The sequence below is a fragment of the Gadus morhua genome, chromosome 7 (genome assembly GCF_902167405.1).
Source record: "Gadus morhua chromosome 7, gadMor3.0, whole genome shotgun sequence".
In the NCBI taxonomy this organism is placed as follows: domain Eukaryota; kingdom Metazoa; phylum Chordata; class Actinopteri; order Gadiformes; family Gadidae; genus Gadus; species Gadus morhua.
In genome coordinates, this window is record NC_044054.1 from 3547583 (window position 1) to 3574660 (window position 27078).

General features: G+C 49.1%; 1 protein-coding gene across 4 annotated transcripts in view; it reads left to right on the top strand.

Annotated features, from left to right (window-relative positions):
* The first annotated feature begins 10930 nt into the window (after positions 1–10930).
* Positions 10931–27078, top strand: part of LOC115547873 (protein Shroom2) — a 34636-nt gene continuing 18488 nt past the window's right edge. For 2 of the 4 annotated variants that reach the window (XM_030362369.1, XM_030362371.1), the window contains exons 1-4: positions 10931–11289; positions 11363–11544; positions 17333–17475; positions 26712–26825. In XM_030362369.1, the coding sequence (XP_030218229.1) occupies positions 11368–11544; positions 17333–17475; positions 26712–26825 (434 nt within the window). In that variant the 5' untranslated portion in view covers positions 10931–11289; positions 11363–11367. Of the gene's footprint in view, positions 11545–17332; positions 17476–24895; positions 25022–25852; positions 25871–26711; positions 26826–27078 lie in introns of those variants that run through there. The other 2 variants (XM_030362370.1, XM_030362373.1) reach the window with 2 other exon arrangements.

A 27078-nucleotide genomic window follows, 5' to 3' on the forward strand; every position in this document is an offset into this window, starting at 1 on the left:
AGGAGGTGAGAGTTCCCAAGCCTTGTTTGGAATACTGCCAGCTGGTACAGGGGAATCAATCGACCCCACGGAGCCTCTGAACCTGTCTGCTGAATTGGTCACCCTCAACCCTGTGGAGCTGGCATTTGAAGAGCCCAGCACAAGCCAGAGCCCTGTCTTGGAGGAGATGTGGAATCCACCGGCACCACCACCACCATGTAAGCGCAAAAGGCAAGCTGAGAAGGGGGATGGCTACAATGAACTACTGAAGGTGGAAACGGAACGGGCTCAGCAACAAATAATTCTAACAAATGAACAAATCAAACTAACACTTCTTAAACAAGAAGAAGTGAAGTTAAGAATTCAGTTTCTGGAAAAGCAGTTAAAAGACTGAAATGTATACTGCATAGTTTAACACTGTTTGTTTAATAAATCACATTGTTTTTCCTTCATAATTCCTTGTTAATTGGAGTTTGTAATGTCACTTACACGCAGTAGTGTAATGTTTATTCTGTGTTGCACTTCAGACGCCGATTTGTTAAAGCATTGCAGTGAACAGCGTGCATGTTTGCAGAAAAAAAAAAAGGATCGTGAAAAGGAAATAAACATTGATCAAACAGCAGTGAAGCTTAGTTGTATTAAACAAAGAACTTTGGGAGCAGTTACACTTCAACTGTTCAAATCTTAACATGTAATCTCCCTCAAATCCACCTCTGAGGTGGGATCAGGGTGATCCTGATTTTTAGGATCAAACTGATCCAGATTTCCCACTTAAGTTTTGAAATACTCAACAGCAGCTTTTAACGTGCCGTTAGCTGTTTCCGGTTCCGGTGCTGTGCGTACCAAACAGTTTGTGGTCCCAGAAGAGCGACCCTGGTTATAAACTCCGCTGCAGCCTACGTGTTGAGCTAATCCATCGGCAGAGTTGGTCCGACACACTTCTTCATTCTAGCTGGGAGTGACTGAGACTTCGCCACGATGCCTGAAAGTAAGACATCCATCTGTGTCGTTCCTAGCAGCTGATGCTAGCGCAGTACTAGCGGCTAATGCTCGTACGGTACTAGCATCATACTAGCAGCTAATGCTAGCACAACACTAAGCTAAATCTATATCAGTACTAGTCTTGTGTATTCCATTTTGGTCATAAACATTTGTTCTGCCAAGTATAATATTTGCATCCCCGACATCGAGGACGTCAGAGGAGGACGCTGAGAGGACGCTGGCGTGAATTTCGCCGCTTCTTAGCCTCCTTAGCCTTCTAAACCCTCCAAACTCGCCATAATTCCTAGCCTTGATCTGCCCTTCTACATCGCGGGTCCGCACGTCTACAGTGTTGGAACTTACCTGGTTTCCCTGGATTTCCCTGGATTGCATCGTCCTCCCGCTAGGTAGATAGCAGCCGCGTTAGCCTGCTGCTATGGGTGAGCGATGTCTGTCTACAAATACTCTGCTGCTGAACTCGTACAACTCAATACTCTCTCGCTTCCGAACTGCCTTAAGGTCATCAGATCTTTCTGCCTTCTCCGTCGCCCTCGTTACGTCCATAGGGCCGTCCGACACAAGTTTGTTTACATGGACACTACTCCAGCTGTTTCCGCAGTTCGCTATGCACTACAGCGGCAACGCTTTCAAAACAAACCACGCCCACGGGCCGTCAACCTGGGTTCCCTACTCAGTATCAATTGTGGCGTAACCCCTGTTGCAGCTTCCACTAACAGGGATGCCACATTTATGCTACTGAACACTCGCTCACTCAATAACAAAGCCCTTCTCATGTATGACATTGTTCAGGATAAAAAGATCGATTTCCTATGTCTGACAGAGACATGGCAGAGCCAGCAGGACTTTCTAACCCTCAACCAAGCTACTCCCCCTGACTATGCGTACATTCAAAAACCCCGTAGCCTGGGCCGTGGTGGTGGACTAGCTGTTATTCATAGATCCAATATTCAGGTCAAGGAATTTCCAGTTACCTCCACTTCCTTTGAGTGTCTCCATTTTGCACTGGCAGGCACTGCACAGCTCCAGGTTCTCCTCATTTACCGGCCCCCTAAAGCCTCCACCCACTTCCTGTCTGAGCTTGCTGGGCTGCTTGCCACCATCTGCCCTATGTACCCATCCACCATTCTACTAGGTGACTTTAACATCCATGTGGATTCAGCCAGCTGCTCATTTGCCTCTGATTTCATGACACTTCTGGATTGTTTCAGTATTTCACAGCATGTGATTGGTCCAACCCATACCAAAGGGCACACCCTGGACCTAGTGTGCTCCACTGGAACCACCCCTGGCCACCTCCAGTGTGAAGACCTGGCAATATCAGACCATTTTGCCATTTCTTTCTCTGTCTCTGTGCCCGCACCCCGTCTCCCCAGCAAACGTACCATCACATTTCGGAAAACGAAACAGGTGCACACTTCTGTGCTGTCTACCGCCCTAGCGACCCACCTGGCCACACCCCCTCCTAACACCACTGTGGACGGTCTGGTGGAACTCTACAACACAGCTCTCTCCCTCAGCCTGGACTCTGTTGCCCCTCCCATAACCCGGCAGGTCTCCCTCTCTCGCCCCGCCCCCTGGTTTACTCCTGAGCTTCGCCTCATGAAGGCAGCTGGCCGCCAGCTTGAGAGGCGTTATAGAAAATCTGGCCTCACTGTACACCAGGAGGCTTACAAAGACCATGTCAGGGAATACAAGGAGGCCCTCTCTAAGGCAAGGATACTCTACTACTCCAAGCTTATCAATAACCAACAAAACCACCCCAAAAAACTTTTCTCAACCATCAACCGTCTCTTGCGCCCCCCTGACGCTCCCCAACCCTCTGACGCTCTGGACCTGTGCTCCCGGTTCCTGGAGTTCTTCCACAACAAAGTGGAGACCATTCACAACCACCTCCTCCAACACTCTCCGTCACCGTCTCACACTGACCTTCATCTTGGTGCCGACACCCTGCAGTGCGGTCTCTCCGCCTTTGCAACACTGGACGCTAACCAAGTGCACGACTTAGTGTCCCGAGCTAAGTCCTCCTCCTGCAAGCTGGACCCCATGCCCACCTTCCTGGTGAAAACCTGCCTACCTGTTATCTGCCCCTTCATAACTGCCATCATCAACTGCTCCCTTGGTTCTGGTGTGGTGCCCGCAGGCTTTAAAACTGCAGCAGTCATTCCCACCCTGAAAAAGCCCGGTCTGGACCCTGACGACCCCAACAACTACCGCCCGATCTCCAACCTTCCTTTCCTAAGCAAAATCCTGGAAAGAGCAGTGGCTTCCCAGCTCCAACACCACATGGCCCACCATGAGCTCTTTGAACCCCTTCAGTCTGGCTTCAGAATTCACCATAGCACCGAAACTGCCCTCATTAAAATTACTAACGACCTCCTCACTGCCGCCGACAATGGCCTCATCTCCATTCTTATCCTCCTCGATCTCTCAGCAGCCTTTGACACAGTATCCCATTCCATCCTCCTCACCCGTCTTGCGGAGCTCATTGGTCTCAGTGGCTCAGCCCTCTCCTGGTTTCAGTCCTACCTCGCCAACCGCCAACAATACGTCACCTTGGACGATGCCACCTCCACCACGGCACCAGTCAACCATGGTGTTCCCCAGGGATCGGTGCTCGGCCCTTTATTATTCACCATTTACATGCTCCCCCTTGGTCAAATCATCCGTCATCATGGTCTCAGTTTCCACTGCTACGCTGATGATACCCAACTATATATCAGCACCAAACCCTCAACTCAGTTTCCACCGGCCCCACTAATCAACTGTCTGCAAGACCTCAAAATCTGGATGACCTCTAATCTACTCAAATTGAACAGCAATAAAACGGAGCTCCTGGTCGTGGCCCCCAAGTCACTGCTCAGGAAGGTTGGGGATCTTCTGCTGGAAGTGGATGGCTGCCCTATCACCCCATCCCCCGTAGTCCGCAACCTGGGTGTCATCCTTGACCCCACCCTGTCATTTCAGCCTCATATCAACAACACCACAAAATCTGCATTCTTCCATCTGAGAAACATCGCAAGACTTCGACCCTCACTCTCAGACTCAGTCACTGAAACACTCATCCACTGCTTCATCTCCACCCGTCTGGACTATTGTAATTCCATCCTCACAGGTCTCCCCTCCAAAACCTTGGACCGACTGCAATATGTTCAGAACTCAGCTGCCAGGGTTTTAACTGGCACTAAGCCCTGGCAGCACATCACCCCCATCCTGATGCAACTCCACTGGTTACCTGTTAAGTCCCGGATCAAGTTTAAAATCCTCCTACTCACCTACAAGTCCCTGCATGCTCTGGCCCCCCGTTACCTCTCTGACCTCCTCCATCCCTACACCCCCCTGCGGTCCCTCAGGTCCTCTGCTAAGGACCAGCTGGAAACCCCCCGCACCAGACTCAAGACCTTTGGGGACAGGGCCTTCTGCGCCTCTGCCCCCACTCTGTGGAATCTGCTCCCCCTCCATATCCGCTGTGCCATTTCAGTGGAGTCATTCAAAAAGCTCCTGAAGGCACACCTCTTCTTAGAGGCCTATGGCCTTTAACCTGCCCCCCCCCCTGTGTACACCTCTTGTTAAGCGACCTTGGGTACCTTGAAAGGCGCTATATAAATTGAATTTATTATTATTATTATTATTATTAATCCGGATCAAAGTCAGGATTGGATTGCCAAATCTGAATCTGAATCTTCAGGATCAGTTTGCTTTGAAATACCCGTTTTTAGGATCTGATCAGGATTTAATCCAATCCAGGTGGATTAATCCTGTCGGATCATTTTGAAATACCGGCAGCAGGTGATCACAAGTGAAGATCACAGGTGAACATCTGGGACAGGTGATCAGGTGAAGATTTTCTGTGTTTGTGAATTAAAGACCCACCCCCCCCCTCGCTGAAGTCTCCCTACTTTGTAAAAGACAATACAATTATTCTGATTTCTTGCACATTATGGTATCCATTAATTGCCATATCACTGTGTGTGTGTGCATAGAAAATATCCTGCAAAATGAACATTTTGGGTTTATCTTAAATCATAAGCCTAAATGTATTAGCCATAATTATGTTGTCTTTTTAGTTTATATATCTATATCCTCCAAATATGTCAATTGCTGGATTCAATAACATGTTTGAAATACGAAGGTGATAAACTAATCAAGTTCAGCCACGGAAAGAACGTCTAAACGGTCCTCGTCTGGGGATTGATAAAGAAAAAAATTAATTTTAAATTTTAAGTCTCAAACTATAGCGGGCAGACGTGTGCGTCTGAACCATGGGGACAGAAAGCTAGACAACATGATGTGTGTGTGGTGAATACAGACCATATTAGAGTGGCGAAGTCACACCCCTTCCGGTAGAGCCCATGGGACCTATGAGATCGAAAAATATGTATGGGTTTCAATGGAGAGATAGTAATTATCTTCTGGTCCCAGTCTTTATATGGCCCGGATTACACATATGTTGTTTGTGGATTTAAATGAAAAAAAAATATGCCAGGAGTTTGACCGTTTATTGTGCAATTTTTCAGTTAAAGGCTGTAGAGAAAACACGAGAAAGCCTACACGTCTCGCATGTGACGTCATGCTCCCTCCGACTGGCGTGGACAAGACCGGAGAATCTCCCCGTCGGCATAACTGAAACTCTCCACATGCCCCGATTTATAATGGTTTTCACCTCTTTCGATGCTGTTATCCTCCCCTTGGAAAAAGCGGTGAAGTGGAGCAGAGAGATACACACACACACACACACACACACACAGGCACACACAGTTCAAAGTGCAAAAGCAGCATGTTTGCTGTGGGAGACATTGAAGTATTTAAGGTGTAGCCCTATAGCACGGACCGCATCGTCTGTAGTATTTGCTTATATCTTGATGATTAAATAATCATAATTTGTCAAACTGAAATGTTGCATATTTTATGAAATAACGGGTCTTTTATATCCGAGTAATTTATTTAAAGGAGCATTTCACCGGTGGAGGCATGAATATGTATTGCAATTGGGTCCTATATGTAGTCGAATAATAAAATAAAATTCTACTTTGGTGCAGTCTTGACCGAGAAAAGGCAGAAAGTGACTTTTTGGCGCTTGTGGATCGAAGACAACAACTCCCACCATGCACAGCTTCGCTGGCGGCCACTCCCGCTGATCATCTCCGCCTATCGGACACCTCCTTGTTCCATCTACTAATGGAACAAATCAGCGTGGAGCTTGAACCGACGTCACTAGAGTAGTGACGCTTGCACAGAAGCATACGGCCGACATCTTTCTTTATTCTGGGTGGAAATAGTAACATAGTTACGCAATTAAATGCGTTTATGTAAACATTTTTAGCGAGAAATGTGCATTTTAATTTCATAATGTTCGCTCGTTGAATGTGAAGGATGTTTGGTTTGATAGTTATGACGAAGAGGGAACGCTCCATTCACTTGCATGGACAGCGTCTCTGGTTGCTAAGCAACCTCAACGTCTTGGCGGACTATCTGCTGATCAACACTACGAATGCTGGAAACACACCAGACACACCATGTGAAGTTATTTAACCCGATTATTGTTATTTATATCCGACATTATTTAATCTAACCTGATCTAAACTCTATCATGCACCCAAACACGGCGGCATTTGGGTTTCCTACCACGGACTCCTAAATCCAGCGCAGCCACAGGCGCGTTGGCGCGTTGAACCATTTTTGTGACACACAATGATCAAGCTTCAAGTTAAGCACGTTACACGCGTTTGGTGTGGCCGTAGCCCGTGTCCACCAAAAGCGTCTTTTTATGCGGTTTCACCCAAAAAATCGGCTTCGTGTGGACGGGGCCAAGAAGGCGAACACACGTCACCAAGACGGGGAGACAGCGCCAGGCGACTTACGCCACTATCTGCCAATGGATCGTGGATGCCTGGGCTGATATAACAGTCTCAACTGTGGTCTAAGCTTTCACGAAGGCAGGAATAATCACTGAACTGCCAGGCAACAGCAGCGACACTGACTCGGATAATGACGAGAGGGATCCGGGCATGTTGGATGCCGTACTCGCCCAACTGTTCAATTCGGACACACAAGAATTCAAGGGATTCGTAGACGGGGAATGAACTGAAAAAGTGAGCTTATTGTTAAGAGATATTGATATTGATGAGATATTGTTAATATGCACATTAACGTTTGAACATCGTTACCATGGGAGTGACCGGAGTTGTCAGAGCGCTTAAAGGTTGGGTAGGTGATTTGCGAAACGCCAGCAGATTTTGAAAATACACAACTCAAATGGTCCTACCCCCTCTCCTTCAACGCTGACTCTGACTCCACCCATTCCAAGTACCTGGACGCGCAATCATGCACGAGCGCGAACAGAGATGCGCGAGAGCGAGCCAGGCTAACGTAGGTTTTCGTTTAAAGGTTGGGTAGGTGATTTGCGAAACGCCAGCAGATTTTGAAAATACACAACTCAAATGGTCCTACCCCCTCTCCTTCAACGCTGACTCTGACTCCACCCATTCCAAGTAACTGGACGCGCAATCATGCACGAGCGCGAACAGAGATGCGCGAGAGCGAGCCAGGCTAGCTTAGGTTTTCGTTTAACAACATGGCACTACATTCAGCTGTAAGTTGCACCCAGTACCTCGGGAAGTAGGAGTGCTGGGGGTGCTGCAACACCCCCTGTCCGAGGCCCTGTCTTATCACAGAAAACGATCATTTCTAAAAACTCCGGCCAAAGTGGAGATTTCTGAAAACGCCGGTTATGTGTTGTCGTGTCAACGGGGAGAAACGGGATTTTAGGTTCTGAAGCGTCACATTATGCACCAGGAAATGCTTAACGTCATGTGAGCGCCCGCTGTACCGTATTGGTCCGAATATAAACACAAACCCCATTGTAAGACGACCTATATTTGGAAAAAAGATTTGAAGACCAGATCCGTTTTTTATGAATAAATAAATTGTATTCATTGAAATAATATACGAAAATAAAAAGGCATCGAATAAAACACTGCATTGCCACTAAACAGTAGTGCAAATAGGCCGTACTGATGTGTACACCAAAGACTATTCCTGACACTCCTCTGCCCCGCTGTGTTCGCTCTGGCTGTGGTCGCTCCGAACTGTTTCGGCCCGTGGCAAAGCGAGTCATCCTCGCGCTGTCCAAGGCATTTTGAGACGCAGCATTTATTTAATGCTCATATGACCTAGTGCTGAAAAAAGGTTATATGAAAAAGTGTGAGGGTAGCGGTGGTGCGCTAAACTTGTTCTGTGAGCAGCTGGATGTGAACGATCGATTTTCAACTGTCCGCGCATGCACTGGTGTAATTGAGCTGCGCTGCTATACATCTTTTTTTATCAATGTAACGAGTTGCGAGTCTAGTGCAGGCTGAGTTTTTTTTTTCCCCAGCACCCCCTGCTGAGAATACGTTCTCGCTGCAATGGTTGGACCAGATGTTATAAACATTAAACGGTCACATAAATCATTACTATTTTTAGAAAATGTATGTTTGTTTCATATAATTGTATTGGAAGTCCTGGTTTTCACTAGGGTTGCCGCGGTGTGGACATTTTCACACCGAGTAATACACTCGTCTCCACACCGGTATTACCGAGTATAAACGGTATAAACTTTGAAACTAGGTCAACCGCCACACAAGCATCGGTTTTTAGACCCTTCTCGTCCTTCAGTTGCCGCCAACGTTCGAAAGCAGCGCCTAGGATTATTCTTGATTTCAGTTTTTCTCTTTCAGCGTTTTTATTATCAATTACTCTCTGAAAAATAGTTTTCCTTCTCTTTGCTGCTGGTGGTGGTGGTGGTGGGGATGGTGGCGTCTTGTCTGCCATGGAAATTGTCTTCTACTGCTAGGTCCAAATGTGGATTAACTAGTTCCAGTAGCTACCGCAGGATAACAACAAACAGGAGCTTGCTCTGGGTCACGAGCTCTGGGTCACGAGTACTGCACGAAGGGGTCGCGCGCGGGGCGCGGGGGAGGGGGAGTGCAGTACGACCGTTTGATTGACGTACTTACTGTCCAATGCAACTCGGTGGCAATGGAAATGATTGGCTGGAGTTTTTCGAGCCCTGCCCGTTCCACAGATGATTGACTTGTTTAATTTTCATGTCAGTACTTCTAACTCAGTGGCTGTAAGCGGGTTATGATAAGGATTTCAAGTAATTTTGCAAAAATGGCCAAAAAAGCAAATCACCTATACAACCTTTAATAAAGTTTGACTTTATCTGACTGTTTTGTTGACATTCCCTTTAGCACAGCTCGGTCTGGTCGATGCATAACGCAACCCCAGTCAAACGTTTGACTGCAGTATCTCTATGCGCCTTATAATCCGGTGCGCCCTATACATGAAAACAGTTCTAAAATAGGCCATTCATTGAAGGTGCGCTTGATAATCCGGTGTGCCGTATAGTGCGGAAAATACGGCAGCCCTCGTCTATTTCTTTCGAAATGGTGAACTTTTGCATGGAGCCATCTTCTATGTCAGATCGAGTACCCTCCGCCAATGTAGGCCTACTTCAGTTTTATCAACAGCCTCTGTTATCTTAGCTTCAGACGCTGTGGATGTTAGTTTCTGCTGGAGAAGTCCCACCCACTGGCACTGCTCTAATAGGTCTGTAGCGTCAGTGGGTCCCACCCCCTAGAGGGGGGTGGGACTAGTGGTTGTAGTCGGACGAGAATCATCCCCTCTTACACTTCCTATTTTCTTGTACGCAAAAATCGTCATATTGCGTCATAAAAAACAGGAAGTGTTGGAGATCGATACGGATCTCTCCAGTCTCTCCAGAAAATAAGGAAATGATGCTAGACCATTCAAAAATATGCGGGGGGTTCTAAAAATACAAAGCTTATGTGAAATGGGTGAAGTTGCCCTTTAATGTGAACAGATTATTTCCAGTAGGCATATTTCAAATAAATAAAAATTAAGTTTTTATTATTTTATTATCTGGTTATATATTTGGAGTTGGCAATGGCGTCAGGCAGCGAGGAATCTTGTCTCCTATTTTATTCAACTTGTATGTCAATGAATTGTCCATGCAATTGAGAGCCTGTAAGACAGGGTGTAGGCCTGGTGAAATGTTGGTGAACCACCTTATGTATGCAGATGATTTGGTCATTATTAGCCCAAGTAGTGCTGGACTACAACAACTCCTTAATATCTGCATTTAGTATGGATTAAAACATGACATTAAATATAATGCTAGCAAGAGTGCTGTTTTAATATGTAGAACAAAGCAGGTTAAAGGCTACATTTCCCTGCGTTCAAACTGTCTGGCAATATTCTTGATGTATTTAGAAGGTTTAAATACCTTGGCCATTTTTATATGATCAGTTGAATAATGACGACGATGTGTACGGACAATGCTGCAAACTAAACGCCCGAGCAAACACCAATGCACGCAAGTTCAGCTTTTGTTCAACACAGGCGAAGGTAGCCAAAGCATATTGTACAGTACACCGCTTTACTGCGCTCAATTATGGTCAAGCTACAAAAGATCTAGCATGCAGAGGCTGAAAGTTGCGTACAATGATGCTATCCTTTTAAAAAAATACCCAGAGAGGGCAGTGCCAGTTAGATGTTGGTCCCTGCAGGAGTGAGCACATTCCATGCACTTTTAAGAAATCTTAAATTCATGAAACGATTGGAGGAATCTCGGAACAGTATCGTTGTGGTAGTTGTAAATCCCACTCTGAGCTGTGCTCGCTATTCCTCCAGCCTGAGGCTGAAATGTTTGTAACTGACTTTTTATATTTTTGTATTGTATTTGTCTTGGGCTATTTATGGACCGGAGTCTGAAATAAAGTTTTCATATCATATATCATATAATCTATCTCCTGATATCGAAAGTTTAATTAAATATACATAACTACTATGCATCATTAATATATAAAAATGACACATGCGCGTTGGGGTCTTGCGTCCACCAGGGGGCGCCGCTGCACCATATCTCCACCACATGGGAGTCATCACCCGGAGGACTGATGATGTCAGGGTGTCGTGTTGTCGGGTAGAGAGGCTCTGCAGGACGGGCAGGAGAGCCGGTGACTGTCGGGTGGTTCTTTTTCTTTTAGCAAACAAAGTTCTGGAAATAACCGTGAGGATGGAGGAACCGAGAACGGAATAAGACCCGGTTCACCTGAAGAACGGAATATGACCCGGTTCACCTGTGGAGCGGAATAAGACTGGTTATTCTGCGGAGCGGAATAAGAACCGGTTCATTGTGGAGCCAGCGCATCCATGCGGGGGTTCTAGGAGAGTCTCTGGGGGGTCGTCGGAGCGCAGAGGGGTTGCTGCTGAACCGGACTCCGGGAGGTCGGGATCCTAAAGACGGTACGTTAGTGTGACGTCTCTACGGTTCTTCACGGAGAGGAGGAGGTCGTGACCCGGGATGTTGTGGTTCCAGGAGCGATGACCTGGCTGAAGGAGGTGGACCGCTGGCCCGGGGGAACCCGGGATCCGGACCGGGACCAGGGGGACCCGGACCTCCAGGGAGAGCTGGTCCAGGTGGTCCTGGAGGGGGGGTCTCCGTGGGGCTTCACCCTGAAGGGAGGGCGAGAGCACCGGGAACGGCTCATCATCACCAAGGTGAGCTGTCTGTGTCTATCTGTCTCTCTAATGGCCGTCTGTCTTTCTAATGACTGTCTGTCTCTCTCTCTAATGACCGTTTGTCTGTCTCTCTAATGACTGTCCGTCTGTTTCTCCTATTGTCTGTCTGTCTCTGACGTCTGTCTCTCTCTCTAATGACTGTTTGTCTGTCTCTCTAATGACTGTCTGACAGTTATCAGTATCAAAGCATACAGGTCAGTTAAGTTGGTTAAATTAAAGTTAAGTTAATGTTGACTAAACTAACAACAAGGAGATGAACACATACAATCCTCGATGTTATCGTCATGGCGATATATCGTGATAGCGTCAGCTAATGCGAGCCAAAGTTCCTTCTCAAACCTATAGTAAAGGCTAGTGTGTGGAAGCTAACCATGCTATGTGTTTAGTGTCTCATCCTCACTCATGTTACTGAGCCTCAGTTTGAATAATTCATCAGTTCATCTCAAGTGTCCCTGGAAAAAAACCTGTATGTGATGAAGAGAAACCTCTTTTTAGGACTCGTCGGCCAGCGAAATATTTGATTCAATATTAGAGCATGATCATGGGAAAGGACAGGCAGCAAAGTTACCAAGGATACATACAGTGAGCTAATGGGTGATCAAGATTCTTATAGGGAAACGTTTGCATTGTGGGTAGTGAATACACAGGTAACCAAGATAAGTGGGAGTGACCATCTCAGAGTTTAGGATTGGCGGGAGAGGCCAAGTTAACTGCAATACACTATGGGGGATGTGGACATGTCTGCAAGTCTGCAAGCAAGGCTGCAAGAAGGTTAAAGGAATCTACACAACAAAGAAGTCAGTAGATTGGCCTGGCCTTATTATCAGACTCAGTGGCTCCAGGGGGAATGCAGATGTGAAGTATCTTAACCAGTTAGAGAGAGGAAGGGATGTAATCTTAAGATACAGGGAGAATGTATCTATTCTTTTTAATGTGAAAAGCAATTATATAAACAAGGCTAACATAATTTGTACATAATTGAATATTATAGTTATGATTGATATTTACACGACTGTGTGTGTGTGTGTGTGTGTGTGTGTGTGTGTGTGTGTGTGTGTGTGTGTGTGTGTGTGTGTGTGTGTGTGTCTAATGCTGACATGTGTGTATGTCTGTGTGCGTCTGTGCAGTATTGTTGGAGTAGTAGTGCTTGTAGTTAGTGCATGCTGCATGCTGCATGCTACTCTCTGCTCTCAGCTACTGCCACCGGATAGCCCTTTGTTATCAGGGGCGAAAAGAGGAGCCGAGTGCGTCAGTCTCCTCAGCCGGTACAGCCTCTCCACTGCCAAGATCTGGTAAACGCCTCCCCGTGGCACACATGGTAACTGGTCCCTTGCGGCCCAAGGCTAAGTTGTACAGGATCTCGGAGCAGCAGTGGGTCCCAGAGACGTGGCATTCAGGCCCATCGGTGAGTGGAAATGCCCTGTTGCCCGCAAACCACTGTCCCAGTTATGGGTAAATAGCCCCAGCTTGGGTAAATAGTGAAGACCCCAACGGCGGAGCAGGCGGAAGATGGTCGGCGTGAGAACCACCAAAACGGCTGGGAAGGCGGAAGAAGTCAACCCCATAGCCACGTGGGTTAACTCGGGAGGGTACAGTGGCTAGGGGAGCAAACCCCGAAAACAAACCTGCACCTGGGGACAGGCACAGGCGGAGTCCAACTGACCGGACCACCGGCAGCCCCCTGCAACTCCTGCCAGACGAAGGTTTTCATGGGTTCCCTCATGCCACTGGAGGTCAATCTGGTATGTGAAGATGGTGGGAGTGAGGTCTGCGCACCCACACCCTCACCTTAATCCTCACCTATGCGCAAGCTTCTTGCTCCCCCCCCCCCAAAAAAAATGTCCTCTGGCGTTGTGGAATGGTGGTGGGTACAGGCCAAGGATGTGGCTGGGAGTATCTCGCTAAACCATGCACACAGGCGGCCATGGAGTGATGGTCGTTAAGACTGTGGGATGGAGCAGCGCGTCTTGTCGTAAGCTTCCATTGCGACTGAGCAGCCCCACACTGCTCAGCCCTGAGATGGGGAAGGACCTAGAAAAGGTGGTCCAAAAATTGTCTGCTCCCCGTATTCCGGACGGTAAGCCGCCACCGTCGGAGCATCCCCTCTCGCGGTCGAAAAATAAAAGATAAAAATAAGCTTCATGGAACGTTCGCACACTGCTGCACCTTCTTCTGGAAGGGGGTCCCGGAAGGCACTCGCCGTCATCATGGAGTTGGCTTTGCTGTGAAGTCTATTCTGCTGTAGCGCATTCCGGAATCCCCCATCGGCATCAATGGACGAATATTGACGTGCAATCCCCTGGCAAAGGAACGCTTTGCCAACCTCATCAGTGCATGTGCACCCACGCTTGATGCCAAGCATAACATCAAAGAGGATTTCTACAGAGCTCTGGATACCATATTACAGAAAACCCCGGCGACAGACAGGCTCATACTCATGGGAGATTTCAATGCTAGAGTGACACGGAGCACCTGGTATGGAGTAAAGTCACTGGCCAGCGTGGAGTGGGGAAGATGAACCACAACGGGCTCAGGCCCCGTTTACACGAGGACGCTTGCGGGTGAAAACGACGAAATATTTTATCGGAAGTGCCTTTCGTTTAGACGGTGACGGCGTTTTTGGGGAATGGAAACGCATAAATCTGAAACCACCCTCCAGAGTGGAAAAGTTGAAAACGCTCCGCCGTAGCGTTTCCGTCTAAACTGGCAAGACGCAAAACACTGCTCAGATCTGCTCACGTTGCGTACGCGTTTACGTCACATACATGTGCCAGTACAAGGAAATAAACAAACATGTCCGATTATTTCCATGCGGCGGACCTTCAAGCTGCTCTGGCAGCTCTAACAAGCATACAGGAGTATTTCCACGAAATGTACAGGATATTTACAGATAGTATTACTGAACAGAGAAGGATCTTTTTGGTTTTTGCGGCACGGATAAGAGAAGGAAGATTCTACGCATGCGCTCAGACATGGCGGTGTTGTGTGATAGTCTATCACAGCACTGCCTGGCATGCATACCCAATCGAATTCCACACACTTTTGCGTCACCGTATGCACGCAGATTTCCTCCCGAAAACCCTCGTCTAAACGCGGAATAAAAAGTGAAGACGCAACGCCACTTTTGCGTCTTCTGTTCAGACCGTCATCGTGTAAACGTAGCCTCAGACTCCTCTCCCTCTGTGCAGAGCACCAGCTGGTCATTACCAACACCATCTTTCAGATGAAGAACAGGCTTAAGACCACCTGGCAGCATCCCCGCTCAAAACATTGGCATTATTATTATTATTATTATTATTATTATTATTATCTCCTTGACTATGTGATTGTCCGTCAAAAGAACAGAAAAGATGTCCTCACCACCCGTGTCATGCGGGGAGTGCTGGACTGACCACCTCACGGTCAGATCCAAACTACTCATTAGCCTTCAGCCCCGTGGCCCGAGGACAGCTCCAAACAAGACACTCAACCATACAGCGCTGAACAGCCCCACCACCAAAGACAACCTTCGACAGCTTCTTGCTGAAAACCTCTATAAGATCCCGGAGGAATCAGCCGACTGGCCAGCCCTGCGCCAGGCTATTCATAGCGCAGCCGTAGAGGTGCTCGATCAGCCAAGGAAAACGTCACCAGGACTGGTTTGACTGTAACTCAGCTGAGGTACAGTCACTGCTAAAAACCAAGCATGAGGCCCACAAAGCTCTCCTGTCCTGCCCTGGATCTCCCACCCTTAAAACCACCTTTACTGCTGCAAGAACAGCAACCCCGCGAGCCCTCAGGAATATGGAGGACACCTGGTGGGTGCAAAAGGCGCAAGAGATCCAGAACCTGGCAGATTGCAACAACACTAAAGGCTTTTACGATGCCATAAAAACATTGTACGGCCCCAGGAAGCGGGCGATTGCTCCAGTCCGATCAGCTGATGGGTCCACACTCTTCAAGGACCGCCACGAGATTCTTGATGGTTGGGCACATCATTTTGAGAGTCTCCTCAACCACGCCAACCTTGTCGACGCACATATTCTGGATAATCTCCCAGACCTGCCGCTAACCATGCACCTGGACACCCCACCACTTTACTCCAAATCTAGTCTCGCAAAGCCAGACCAAACTACAGCAAGTAGAATGGTCTGGAACCACGCTATTTAGAGCCGTCTATCCGGGGGGAAACTGGGCTGGCCTGTTTTTATTTCTTTAAACCAATCACAATCATCTAGGGCGGGGCTAACCCCGGGAAGCAGCAGCGGTGTCCATCCGAAATAGTGCAAGAACATCTTTCTTCTTTCTTCCTCAGCAAATGCTGCAAGCAAATCTTTTGAAGTTCTTTGCAATTTTCGACGGAAAGAGCCAAACATGCTAGCTTTACAGCGCCGTCAAAGTCCTCTTCAAAACTCGCCATACTGCCTAGTTTCCGAGTTTGAGGGGGAGCACAATACGGGAAATGCCAGCAACAGGAAGGGGAGGAGTAGCGGTGGAATCCTACGCTGAGCTATAGACGCTGTCCATTTCCGCTCGGCCAGACTACTCCAAATCCAGCCAGCCATTGCAGGGCTGACGAACAATAAAAGCGCTGGACCCGATGGAATCCCTGCAGAGGTTTTCAAAAACAGAGGATACATCCTCACGCGTCGCCTGCACCTCCTGATCCAAAACATCTGGGAACATGGGACCCTCCCACAGGTCTGGAAGGATGCTAACATGGTGGTCATTTATAAACAGAAAGGAGACAGAGCAGTATGCGGCAATAGCCGCGGAATATCTCTCCTCCATCGCAGGGAAAGTCCTGGCCAAGATCATGCTCGGCAGATTGGTTGAGCACATCTCAGAAGGTGTGCTCAACCAGATCCACAAAAGACATGTTTTTTGTCTTGAGGCAGCTCCTGGCGAAGAGCGGAGAACATCACAAAGACCTTTACATAGCCTTCATCGACCTCAGCAAAGCTTTTGACACGTCAACCGTGAGTTGCTCTGGAAACACCTCTGCAAACTTGGGGTGCCACCCAAGTTTCTTAGCATCCTACAGCAGCTGCATGACGGGATGCAAGCCAGAGTGCTCACAGGAGAACTCCAGTCAGAGTTTTTCGAGGTAAACGTTGGGGTGAAGCAAGGCTGTGTCTTGGCTCCGGTGCTCTTTAACATCCTCCTCTCTGCCATCACCGGCCTCTTCCACAGTGTCATGGGACATGAAGACGGTGTCCGTGTGGAATACCGCCTTGATGGAAGCCTCTTCAACATCCGTCGGCTCCAGGCCCACACAAAGACAAAGACCCGCCAAATCTGCGCCATCTTAGCTCATAGCCGGACTCTATGCAGCACACCCTCAACAAAATGTCCAGTCTGTACCAATCCTTTGGCCTACGGGTTAACATTAAAAAAACTGAGGTCATGTCCCATCTCAACACCCCCCCCCCCCCCCAGTTCCACTTAAAACAGTGGATCACTTCACCTCAAGGTAAACGTTGGGGTGAAGCAAGGCTGTGTCATGCTCCCTTGACCCAGAAATACACACCCGGATCAATGAAGCCTCTAAAGTGTCTGTCTGTGTCTCTCTGTATGTGTGTCTGTCTGTTTGTTTGTCTCTCTCTGTGCCTCTGCGTGTGTGTGTGTCTCTCTCTGTGTGTGTGCGTGTCTGTGTGTGTGTCTCTCTCTGTGTGTCTCTCTCTCTGTCTCTCTGTGTGTCTCTCTCTGTCTCTCTCTCTGTCTCTCTCTCTGTCTCTCTCTGTGTGTCTCTGTGTGGTGGTCTGATGCTGACCTGTCTCCCCCCCAGGTGGAGGCGGGCCCCGGGGCCGGGGGCCTCCAGGTGGGGGACGAGGTGGTCCAGGTGGGGGGGGTCCCGCTGGGGGGCTGGAGGCAGGAGGCCATCGCCATGGTGAAGAGCGCCCAGCGCACCCTGGTGCTGGGGGTCCGACGGTACACACACACACACACACACACACACACACACACACACACACACACACACACACACACACACACACACACACACACACACACAGACAGGGGCCTGAGAGACGACCTGATCATTAGATAGATAGATACTTTATTGTCATTGCACATGTCACAAGTACAGAGCAACGAAATTACCAGTTACATCCCGTCCAAGAAACATAAAAGACAGTGTGGAGAGACTGTCGGGGCGCACATGCGGTCCCTCGTTAGATAAGAAAAAGGTCAACAAGAGGGTAAACGAGGGGAAAAAGTTGTTTTGTTGTTAACTTAAGAGTTTTATTTTCCTTAATGTTGTTAACTTAAGAGTTTTATTTTCCTTAATGAATTTCTCTTCTCACTCATCAGTACAAACGCTCTCTCTCTCTCTCTCTCTCTCTGTCTCTCTGTCTCTCTGTCTCTCTGTCTCTCTCTCTCTCTCTCTCTCTCTTGGTCCTAGCTCACTGGTAACCCAGGTTACCAGTGAGCGGTGTTAACTGGGTGTACACCTTGTCTGAATAATAACCCCCCCGCCTGCTGAAATGGCAACAAAGTCTTAAAGGCTGAGTCCAATTACCAGCCTCAAATCCACCGGCTTTACGGACCGCGCCAAGTCGGCCGGGGGGGCGGGGGTGCTGCCTCCCGGCCTCTCTCCTAAGTCGACCCTGAGCTCAAACCAAACGAAACACAAAACGAACACACAGAATGATTCACTTTGGTTAAAGTCGGCTCTTCACCCAACGGTGGCGGCTGTGCGTCAGTCCGAAGTGTTGCTGCGTCCCCCGTCCCCCCCGTCCCCCCCCGGTCCGGCCGCAGTGGTCTGCTCCGTGTTGCCTAGGTGAGCCACACCGGGGCGGCGCTGCCAGCTGAGACTTCCAGAGCTTTCTGTGACCATGGGCTCCTCTTTGGGGACGGCGCCCCCCCCCTAGGCTCACATAACGGAGTCGCTGCCTACTCAGGTATGCTGGTTAACCCGTCTTTGTCGAGTCGTGTCTCTAGCTCACTTTAGGTGAGGCGCCACGTGGTTGTCATGACAACAGAAAGAGTGAGTTGCGCATGGAGCAGGTTGATGTGCAGCTGGGTTTGACAGGCAGACCCTCCTCCATCTTCAGTCAGTGGGGGGGGGGGGGGTGGGTTCACACTCACTCACTCACTCGCTCGCTCACAGACCTTGAAGCAGTGTGGTAGAGGTGCATTATTCTGAAGGGGTGGTTCCTCAGGTCCACTCTCTGTGGGGGGATGTAGCCTAGCTCCTAGCTCCTAGCGCTAGCGCCCTGTGTTCTATGGACCTCGTCAGCCCGACTGAAGCCGTGTTGTCATGGCTCTGTCGACGGACGGCGATGACCTGCCTGGTTGTCATAGGAACCAGGTGGGTCGTCGGACAGGGCCCGCCCCTCTCCCCCTGGTCAGATGGCCTGGGGGAGAGGGGAACTACTCTCACCGCTCTCTCCGGGAGACCGTCTCCATGACGACCATCCTACAGACCGGGTCAGACAGGTCGTCAAGGAGACCATCTCCATGACGACCATCCTACAGACCAGGTCAGACAGATCGTCAAGGAGACCATCTCCATGACGACCATCCTACAGACCGGGTCAGACAGGTCGTCAAGGAGACCATCTCCTGTCTCTGTTGTAAACGGGGAATGGGTTAACCTAGTGATAGTTAGTGCTTGGCACCTGGTTCTATGAACATCCTTACTGTACCCACAGAGATATGTTGTTGTTTCTCTTTCTAATGACTAATGGACTTATTGTAAGTCTCTCTGGATAAAAGCTTCTGCTGAATGTAAATGTGGTGTGAATATCAGAAGGTTGTGTCCTCTGAGGAGGTGTCATTACGTTCTGTGGTCTCTCTGCGGTTCAGTGCTTCAGACAGGACCACCTAGTTCTCGTGTTTTGGATTGCAGTGTCCCAGATTGGGCTGTGACGCAAACCCTTATCGAACCGCTCTCCCAGTGGTGCAGTGTTGAAGTTTTTATCCATGTTTCCTTTGCTTCATATCTTTGCTCCTGAATCACATGCTGAGTGGTGACTGGAATGCGTTTATACCGCGCTGCTCTAACCAGTGGCCGCTCAAAGCGCTTTACAGTATCGCCTCGCATTCACCCAAGGGCGAAGGCCAGCTGGTCAGGAGCAGTCAGGGTGAGGTGTCTCAGGGACACCTTTGCGCTAGGAGGAGCCGGGGATCGAACCGGCACCCTTCAGGTGACCAGTCAACCGCTCTGTAGGCCTGCTGGGTTCTGCCCCCGTCTCTTCACCGCTGTGCTCTGTTGAAAAGGTCTCTACCCACGCACAACTCTCCCCCCTCCCTCTCCCCTCTCTCTTCCTCTCTCACTCTCCCTCTCCCCTCTCCCCTCTCCCTCTCCCCTCTCTCTCCCTCTCCTCCCTCTCCCCCCCCCTCTCCTCTCTCCTCTCGCCTCCCCCTCTCTCTCCCCCTCCCCTCCCTTCTCCCCCTCTCCTCGCCCCTCTCTCCCCCCTCTCCTCTAAGTCCTTCTCCCCTCTCCCCCCTCTCCCCCTCCGCCGCTCCCGGCCTGACACCAGCGATAAGCTCTGCCCTGATTACAACGGCACATTCCTCTCCCCCCTTTGTTCCTGCAAAGAGTGTGTGTGTGTGTGTGTGTGTGTGTGTGTGTGTGTGTGTGTGTGTGTGTGTGTGTGTGTGTGTGTGTGTGTGTGTGTGTGTTTCTGGTGACTCAGCAGCATAGCGTGTGTCTAATGACAGCGTTTATGTTCTCTTTAACCAGAGCCTCTAATTGTTCAATAGATGGTTGTAATATATGGAATCTAGTTCTGTGTTTATGTGTCGCCAAAGGCTTTGTTCCCCGTTGAGTGGACGATAAAGTTGTATCATATTGAAGGTTTAAACAAAAGGAGGCTTATCTCAGTGTTGTTGAGTGAGGGTTATTAACACACACACACACTCGCTCACTCACTCACTCACTCACTCACTCACTCACTCACTCACTCACTCACTCACTCACTCACATACACTTCCCTGATGTCCTCTCCTCAACTGGTCAGTTATCACCTGGATTCGCTCATTCATGTGATGAATGGGACAGCAGGTAACAGAGACCTGAGTGACCCACTTATGAGCTGAAGACTCAGTAGTACAGAACTATGTTCTATTAAGGTTATTAGATAGAGGTTATATATTTTATATATACTATATACCAGTGGAGGCTTCTCCATTGAGGAGAGGGAGGAAGATCCTCCCTAACATTGTTGAGAATAAAAAATGTAGATGCCCAGACTATTGTAATGAATTAATGCCCTTAAATATGACTGCTTTATTGCCTTTGAATATATAATGTTCGATTCCCTGGGTAAAGGGACATTAGCACCCCCTATCGCCTATTGACAATTACTTCAGGGAGGAACGTCCTCCGTCATCCTCCGTTCACTCCCATTCATTTCCCCGAAAGTACTTGCGGCCGGTGGATAACATGGGTTTCAATGGGAGAGAGGAGGAAAGTCCTCCTCTGAGTGGGTGGGACCTTAAGGGGTCTGATTCGCGCAAAAATCTATCCGTCTGCGCTATGAACCAATAAGCAGGATCCCTGGATGTTGAGCAGTGTTGCCAGATTGGTCAGATTTCCCACCCAATAGGGCTACTTTTAACCATGTTAGGCTGGAAAAATTATAATTCGGCGGGAAATCTGCCCAATCTGGCAACGCTGTCGATAACAAACCCGGTCTGCATTGCCGCGGTGCTCAGTCAGAGACGCAGAGCAAGTGAAATCTGCGATAGCGAGATCCTAAATGCACAATGGAAACATTGGAAACGGAGGACATTGTTAACGTCTTATTAAAAAAAAGCATTCCATTCATTGAGTTACAGTGCTAAGTTAGCGACCAAAGAAAGAGGCAGACCACTTCCCAAAATCAAGGTGACCAGAAGTAATGGCAACGTCAGTGTTGTGAGTGCTACATGGTTTGCTAGGTACGCATGGCTTACTGGTAGCATTACAAGCAATCGACTTTATTGCTGGCCCTGTTTGCTTATGAATAATAGCAAATCTCCAACGTGGGCTGTTCATGGTTTCACTGATGTGGAAAATCTTGATAGGGCAACCAAACGCCACGACAAGTGTCAAGATCACGTTGGTGAGCACCAACGTGATCTTGACACCCGTCGAGATCTAGGCCCAATGATAGGCCCATATTTTTTTATTTACTTTTACTAATCAATAGTAGGCATATTTGACTAATATGCTTTGCATCCTTTCCTTCTCAAATTACAGTGATGCCACTGGCTTTGTATAAATTGTATTCACATAACTCCCTCCCTGCTATTTTGTAGTTCACCAAAACACCTTGAAACAACTTGAGTCTCACATTCTTATGCCACCATACACCAACAGTGCAAGCAGGCCAATGGCAACCAAGCGCGCAGTCCTTCCTCCCTCACTTTAAAAACCACCAGCCGCCACTGCTATATACCATGATGGTTGGTATCAGTACTGAACAATGGCTTATTAAGGTTATTATATAGAAGTTGTATATTCTATATATACAGATCTATATATCTATATATATATATATATATATATATATATATATATATATATATGTGTGTGTGTGTGTGTGTGTGTGTGTGTGTGTGTGTGTGTGTGTGTGTGTGTGTGTGTGTGTGTGTGTGACACAAGCCTAGTCCTCACGATTTTGTCATAAATGTACATATATTCAATCAGAAGGATTGCAAAAAAATCCTGTTTGATTTGCTCATTCGACACGAATGAGCACAGCATCGAGCAGTGGAAACGTGGGTTTATTTACTATGAAGTTCGTATTTTTAATTGTTGAAATGAAATCAGCGGTGACGAGCTAGTTGTTTTGGTAGCGGCTAAATTAGCATGTCGCGATACTTTGTACAGGGGATCACGTCTGCGCCGAGTAGATGCGCAGAGGGTTGAAACAGCGCTTGTCCGATCTGCTCACAAGAAGGTTTCTTTGGCCAGTTACTGTGATTAAACACGAGTTGTTTAATGTTCACAATGTATCGTTTTTCATGGGGAAAATTAGATGCGTCCCCGGGACGCATGGATAGTGAGTTTAGTGCGTCCTTTCAGATTTTAATGCGTCAGGGACGCAGGACGCGTACCTAGCAACATCACTGTACTCTGATGGGTTAGCCAAGTCCAAAAAGAAACGTAGTAACTAAGCTAACTTGAACTACAGTAAAAATGGGAACATCTGTCGACCACTGGACCTGAATCACAGACGTGTGTGAAGGCTTCTCAGAGAAACACCAATACTTCTGTAATATCCACATCCGTCTCTCTCTCTCTCTCTCTCTCTCTCTCTCTCTCTCTCTCTCTCTCTCTCTCTCTCTCTCTCTCTCTCTCTCTCTCTCTCTCTCTCTCTCTCTCTCTCTCTCTCTCCTCCCTCCCTACTCCTTCTCTCCTCTCCTCCCCCCCTCCCTACTCCCTCTCCTCCTCTCTCTCTCTTCCTCCTCCCCCTCTCTCCTCTCTTCTCTCCTCCCCTCTCCTCTCCTCCTCTCTCCCCCCTCCCTCTCCTCTCTCCCTCTCCTCCTCTCTCTATTCCTCCTCTCCTCTCTCTCCTCTCCTCCACCACCCCCTCCCCTCCTCTCCTCCCCCCTCTCTCTCTCTCTCTCTCTCTCTCTCTCTCTCTCTGGCTGATGGTGAACAAAGATATCTGACAAGAAGATGGAAAGTACCCATCCCTTGTTAAACACACCCACACACACACACAGCCCACCGGTCCACATTCCTGCTGTGAGGAATGTTCTGCTCCCAGGTCATCCTGCGTTCACCAGAGAGGCTGACCTCCTATGGGGGGTGGGTCTGACAGTTCTGTTCAGCTCATAATTTCATAGTTTGTTTTTAATCTGTTTTGCTTGTTGTTACCGTTTCCTCGTTCATGATCCGCATTGAGGTGATAGATGGTTGTGGAAATCCCAGTTGTTGCAATACGAAGGTGTGGACACCTTTGGCCCTTAGCTTTGGCCCTTACCCTCGGCCTTTACCCTCGGCCCTTACCCTCGGCCTTTACCCTCGGCCCTTACCCTCGGCCCTTACCCTCGGCCCCTACCCTCGGCCCTTACCCTCGGCCCTTACCCTCGGCCCTTACCCTCGGCCCTTACCCTCGGCCCCTACCCTCGGCCCTTACCCTCGGCCCCTACCCTCGGCCCTTACCCTCGGCCCTTACCCTCGGCCCCTACTCTTGGCCCTTACCTTTGCCCCTTACCTTTGGCCCTTACCCTCGGCCCTTACCCTCGGCCCTTACCCTCGGCCCTTACCCTCGGACCCTACCCTCGGCCTTTACCTTCGGCCCTTACCCTCGGCCCCTACCCTCTGCCCTTATCCTCGGCCCTTACCCTCGGCCCTTACCTTTGGCCCTTACCTTTGGCCCTTACCCTCGGCCTTTACCCTCGGCCCTTACCTTTGGCCATTACCCTCGGCCCTTACCCTCGGCCCTTACCCTTGGTCCCTATCCTTTGCCCCTACCCTTGGCCCTTACCTTTGGTCTTTACCCTCGGCCCTTACCTTTGGCCCTTAGCTTTGGCCCTTACCCTCGGCCCTTAGCTTCGGCCCTTAGCTTTGGCCCTTACCCTTGGCCCTTACCCTTTGCCCTTACCCTTGGCCGGCACATTTCTACCTCCTGGTACATACCTCGTGCTGATGATTAAGTCTCACCATCCCTGAAACGGTCTGTTCAGCTCATAATTTCATAGTTTGTTTTTAATCTGTTTTGCTTGTTGTTACCGTTTCCTCGTTCATGATCCGCATTAAGGTGATAGATGGTTGTGGAAATCCCAGTTGTTGCAATACGAAGGTGTGGACACCTTTGGCCCTTAGCTTTGGCCCTTACCCTCGGCCTTTACCCTCGGCCCCTACCCTCGGCCCTTACCCTCGGCCCTTACCCTCGGCCCCTACTCTTGGCCCTTACCTTTGGCCCTTACCTTTGGCCCTTACCCTCGGCCCTTACCCTCGGCCCTTTCCCTGGGCCCTTACCCTCGGACCCTACCCTCGGCCTTTACCTTCGGCCCTTACCCTCGGCCCCTACCCTCTGCCCTTATCCTCGGCATTTACCCTCGGCCCTTACCCTTGGTCCCTATCCTTTGCCCCTACCCTTGGCCCTTACCTTTGGTCTTTACCCTCGGCCCTTACCTTTGGCCCTTAGCTTTGGCCCTTACCCTCGGCCCTTAGCTTTGGCCCTTAGCTTTGGCCCTTACCCTTGGCCCTTAGCTTTGGCCCTTACCCTTGGCCCTTACCCTTTGCCCTTACCCTTGGCCGGCACATTTCTACCTCCTGGTACATACCTCGTGCTGATGATTAAGTCTCACCATCCCTGAAACGTTGTGTCTCCCCATCCTCCTCCTCCTCCACCTCTTCATCCTCGTCACCCCCCCCCCCCCCCCCCAGGGAGGAGGAGGAGGAGGAGGAGGAGGAGGAGGAGGTGATCATGGTGGACGTGGCGTCCTCTCCGGCGTGCGCCGCGCCCTCAGACAGCGAGGTGCACGTCGCTCGCAGCTTCCTCACCAAGATCCTGAGGAGCTCCATGAGGTACAGGTCACATGACCACGGTACCACAGGTCACATGACCCCCCCTACCCATAAGACACCTCTAGAAGGTCCATGAGGGACTGCAGGTCACATGACCCCTAGTCTACCCATCAGCCACCTCTCCTCCCTGTGGTGTTTCCTTGTGTCTTGTTGCCGTAGAAACCCCGACGTTAGCACTTAGCTTGTTGTGGCTAGCAGCTGTAGTGTGGAGCTCTGTTGGACCGTCTGGATGGGGATTTGAACCGTCGACCTCTGTGCTGGGGACGATGTGCTCCGTCCCCTGAGTGCTCTGATTGGTTAATGCCTAGTTGTAGTTAAACAGTATCAACTCCCCAGCCCTCCCAGTATCCAGGTCTGTGTCTACCTGAGAATAACTCTGACTGTCTGGTGAGTTGTGTTGGTTGGTCCCTTGTGTTGTCAGTTAATGAGTGTTTTGTTTAGTTTAGCAATATAAGCTTAACTCCTCCCACCATAGCTGATTAAGCTTTTTATATCTCTCTCTCTGTCTATGTGTGTGTGTGTGTGTCTCTCTCTCTCTCTCTCTGTCTCTCTCCCTCTTTGTCTCTGTCTCTCTATCTCTCTGTCTCTCTGTCTTTCTGTCGCTCTCTGTCTCTGTCTCTGTCTGTCTCTCTTGTCTCTCTCTCTCTGTCTCTGTCTTTCTCTCGCTCTATCTCTCTCTCTCTCTCTCTGTCTCTGTCTCTATCTCTCTCTCTCTTTGTCTCCGTCTCTCTCTCTCTGTCTCTGTATCTGTCTCTCTTTGTCTCTGTCTCTGTTTCTCTCGCTCATTGTGAATCTTTTTAAAATACTTATTATTCTCTCCATGCCTCTCAGGAAGAATCGCTTCAAGGGGTAGGTCCAGTTTTATATCTAACGAGAGAACAGCTCTCTGCTACTGCCAGTCATGTGACGACAGCTCAGTCAAATGACCTCATTACATACAATCGATTCAAACACAATAGATTGTCTGATTAAGTGTTCCTCCCAGGACGCATCACGTTAATGTGTTCGCTAAAGATATCGGTTAGTAAAGGAGTGTGACACCTGACAACTAACTAAAAGATAACTTAACCCACAGCCACACTTAATAAATATGTGTGTGGTCCTTAACCCTTAATGAATGGGTGTGGTCCTTAACCCTTAATGAATGTGTGTGGTCCTTAACCCTTAATGAATGGGTGTGGTCCTTAACCCTTAATGAATGTGTGTGGTCCTTAACCCTTAATGAATGTGTGTGGTCCTTAACCCTTAATGAATGTGTGTGGTCCTTAACCCTTGATGAATGTGTGTGTGATCCTTAACCCTTAATGAATGGGTGTGGTCCTTAACCCTTAATGAATGTGTGTGGTCCTTAACCCTTAATTAATGTGTGTGGTCCTTAACCCTTAATGAATGTGTGTGGTCCTTAACCCATAATGAATGTGTGTGTGGTCCTTAACCCTTAATGAATGTGTGTGGTCCTTAACCCTTAATGAATGTGTGTATGGTCCTTAACCCTTAATGAATGTGTGTGGTCCTTAACCCTTAATGAATGCGTGTGGTCCTTAACCCTTAATGAATGTGTGTGGTCCTTAACCCTTAATGAATGTGTGTGGTCCTTAACCCTTAATGAATGTGTGTGGTCCTTAACCCTTAATGAATGTGTGTGGTCCTCAACCCTTAATGAATGTGTGTGTGGTCCTTAACTCCTCAGGAGGGATGAGGCCGCCTCCCGCACCCCGTCCTGGCAGACCTCCAGGCTGAGCCAGGACCCCCCCGACCCCAAAGTGCCCCCCCCCCCCGTCTGGCAGCCCCTGCATGAGACCAGGTGAGGGTCTGGTTGGGACCAGGTGAGGGTCTGATTGGGACCAGGTGAGGGTCTGGTTGGGACCAGGTGAGGGTCTGGTTGGACCAGGTGAGGGTCTGGTTGGACCAGGTGAGGGTCTGGTTAGACCAGGTGAGGGTCTGGGTGGACCAGGTGAGGGTCTGGTTGAGGGTCTGGTTGGACCAGGTGAGGGTCTGGTTGGACCAGGTGAGGGTCTGGGTGGACCAGGTGAGGGTCTGGTTGAGGGTCTGGTTGG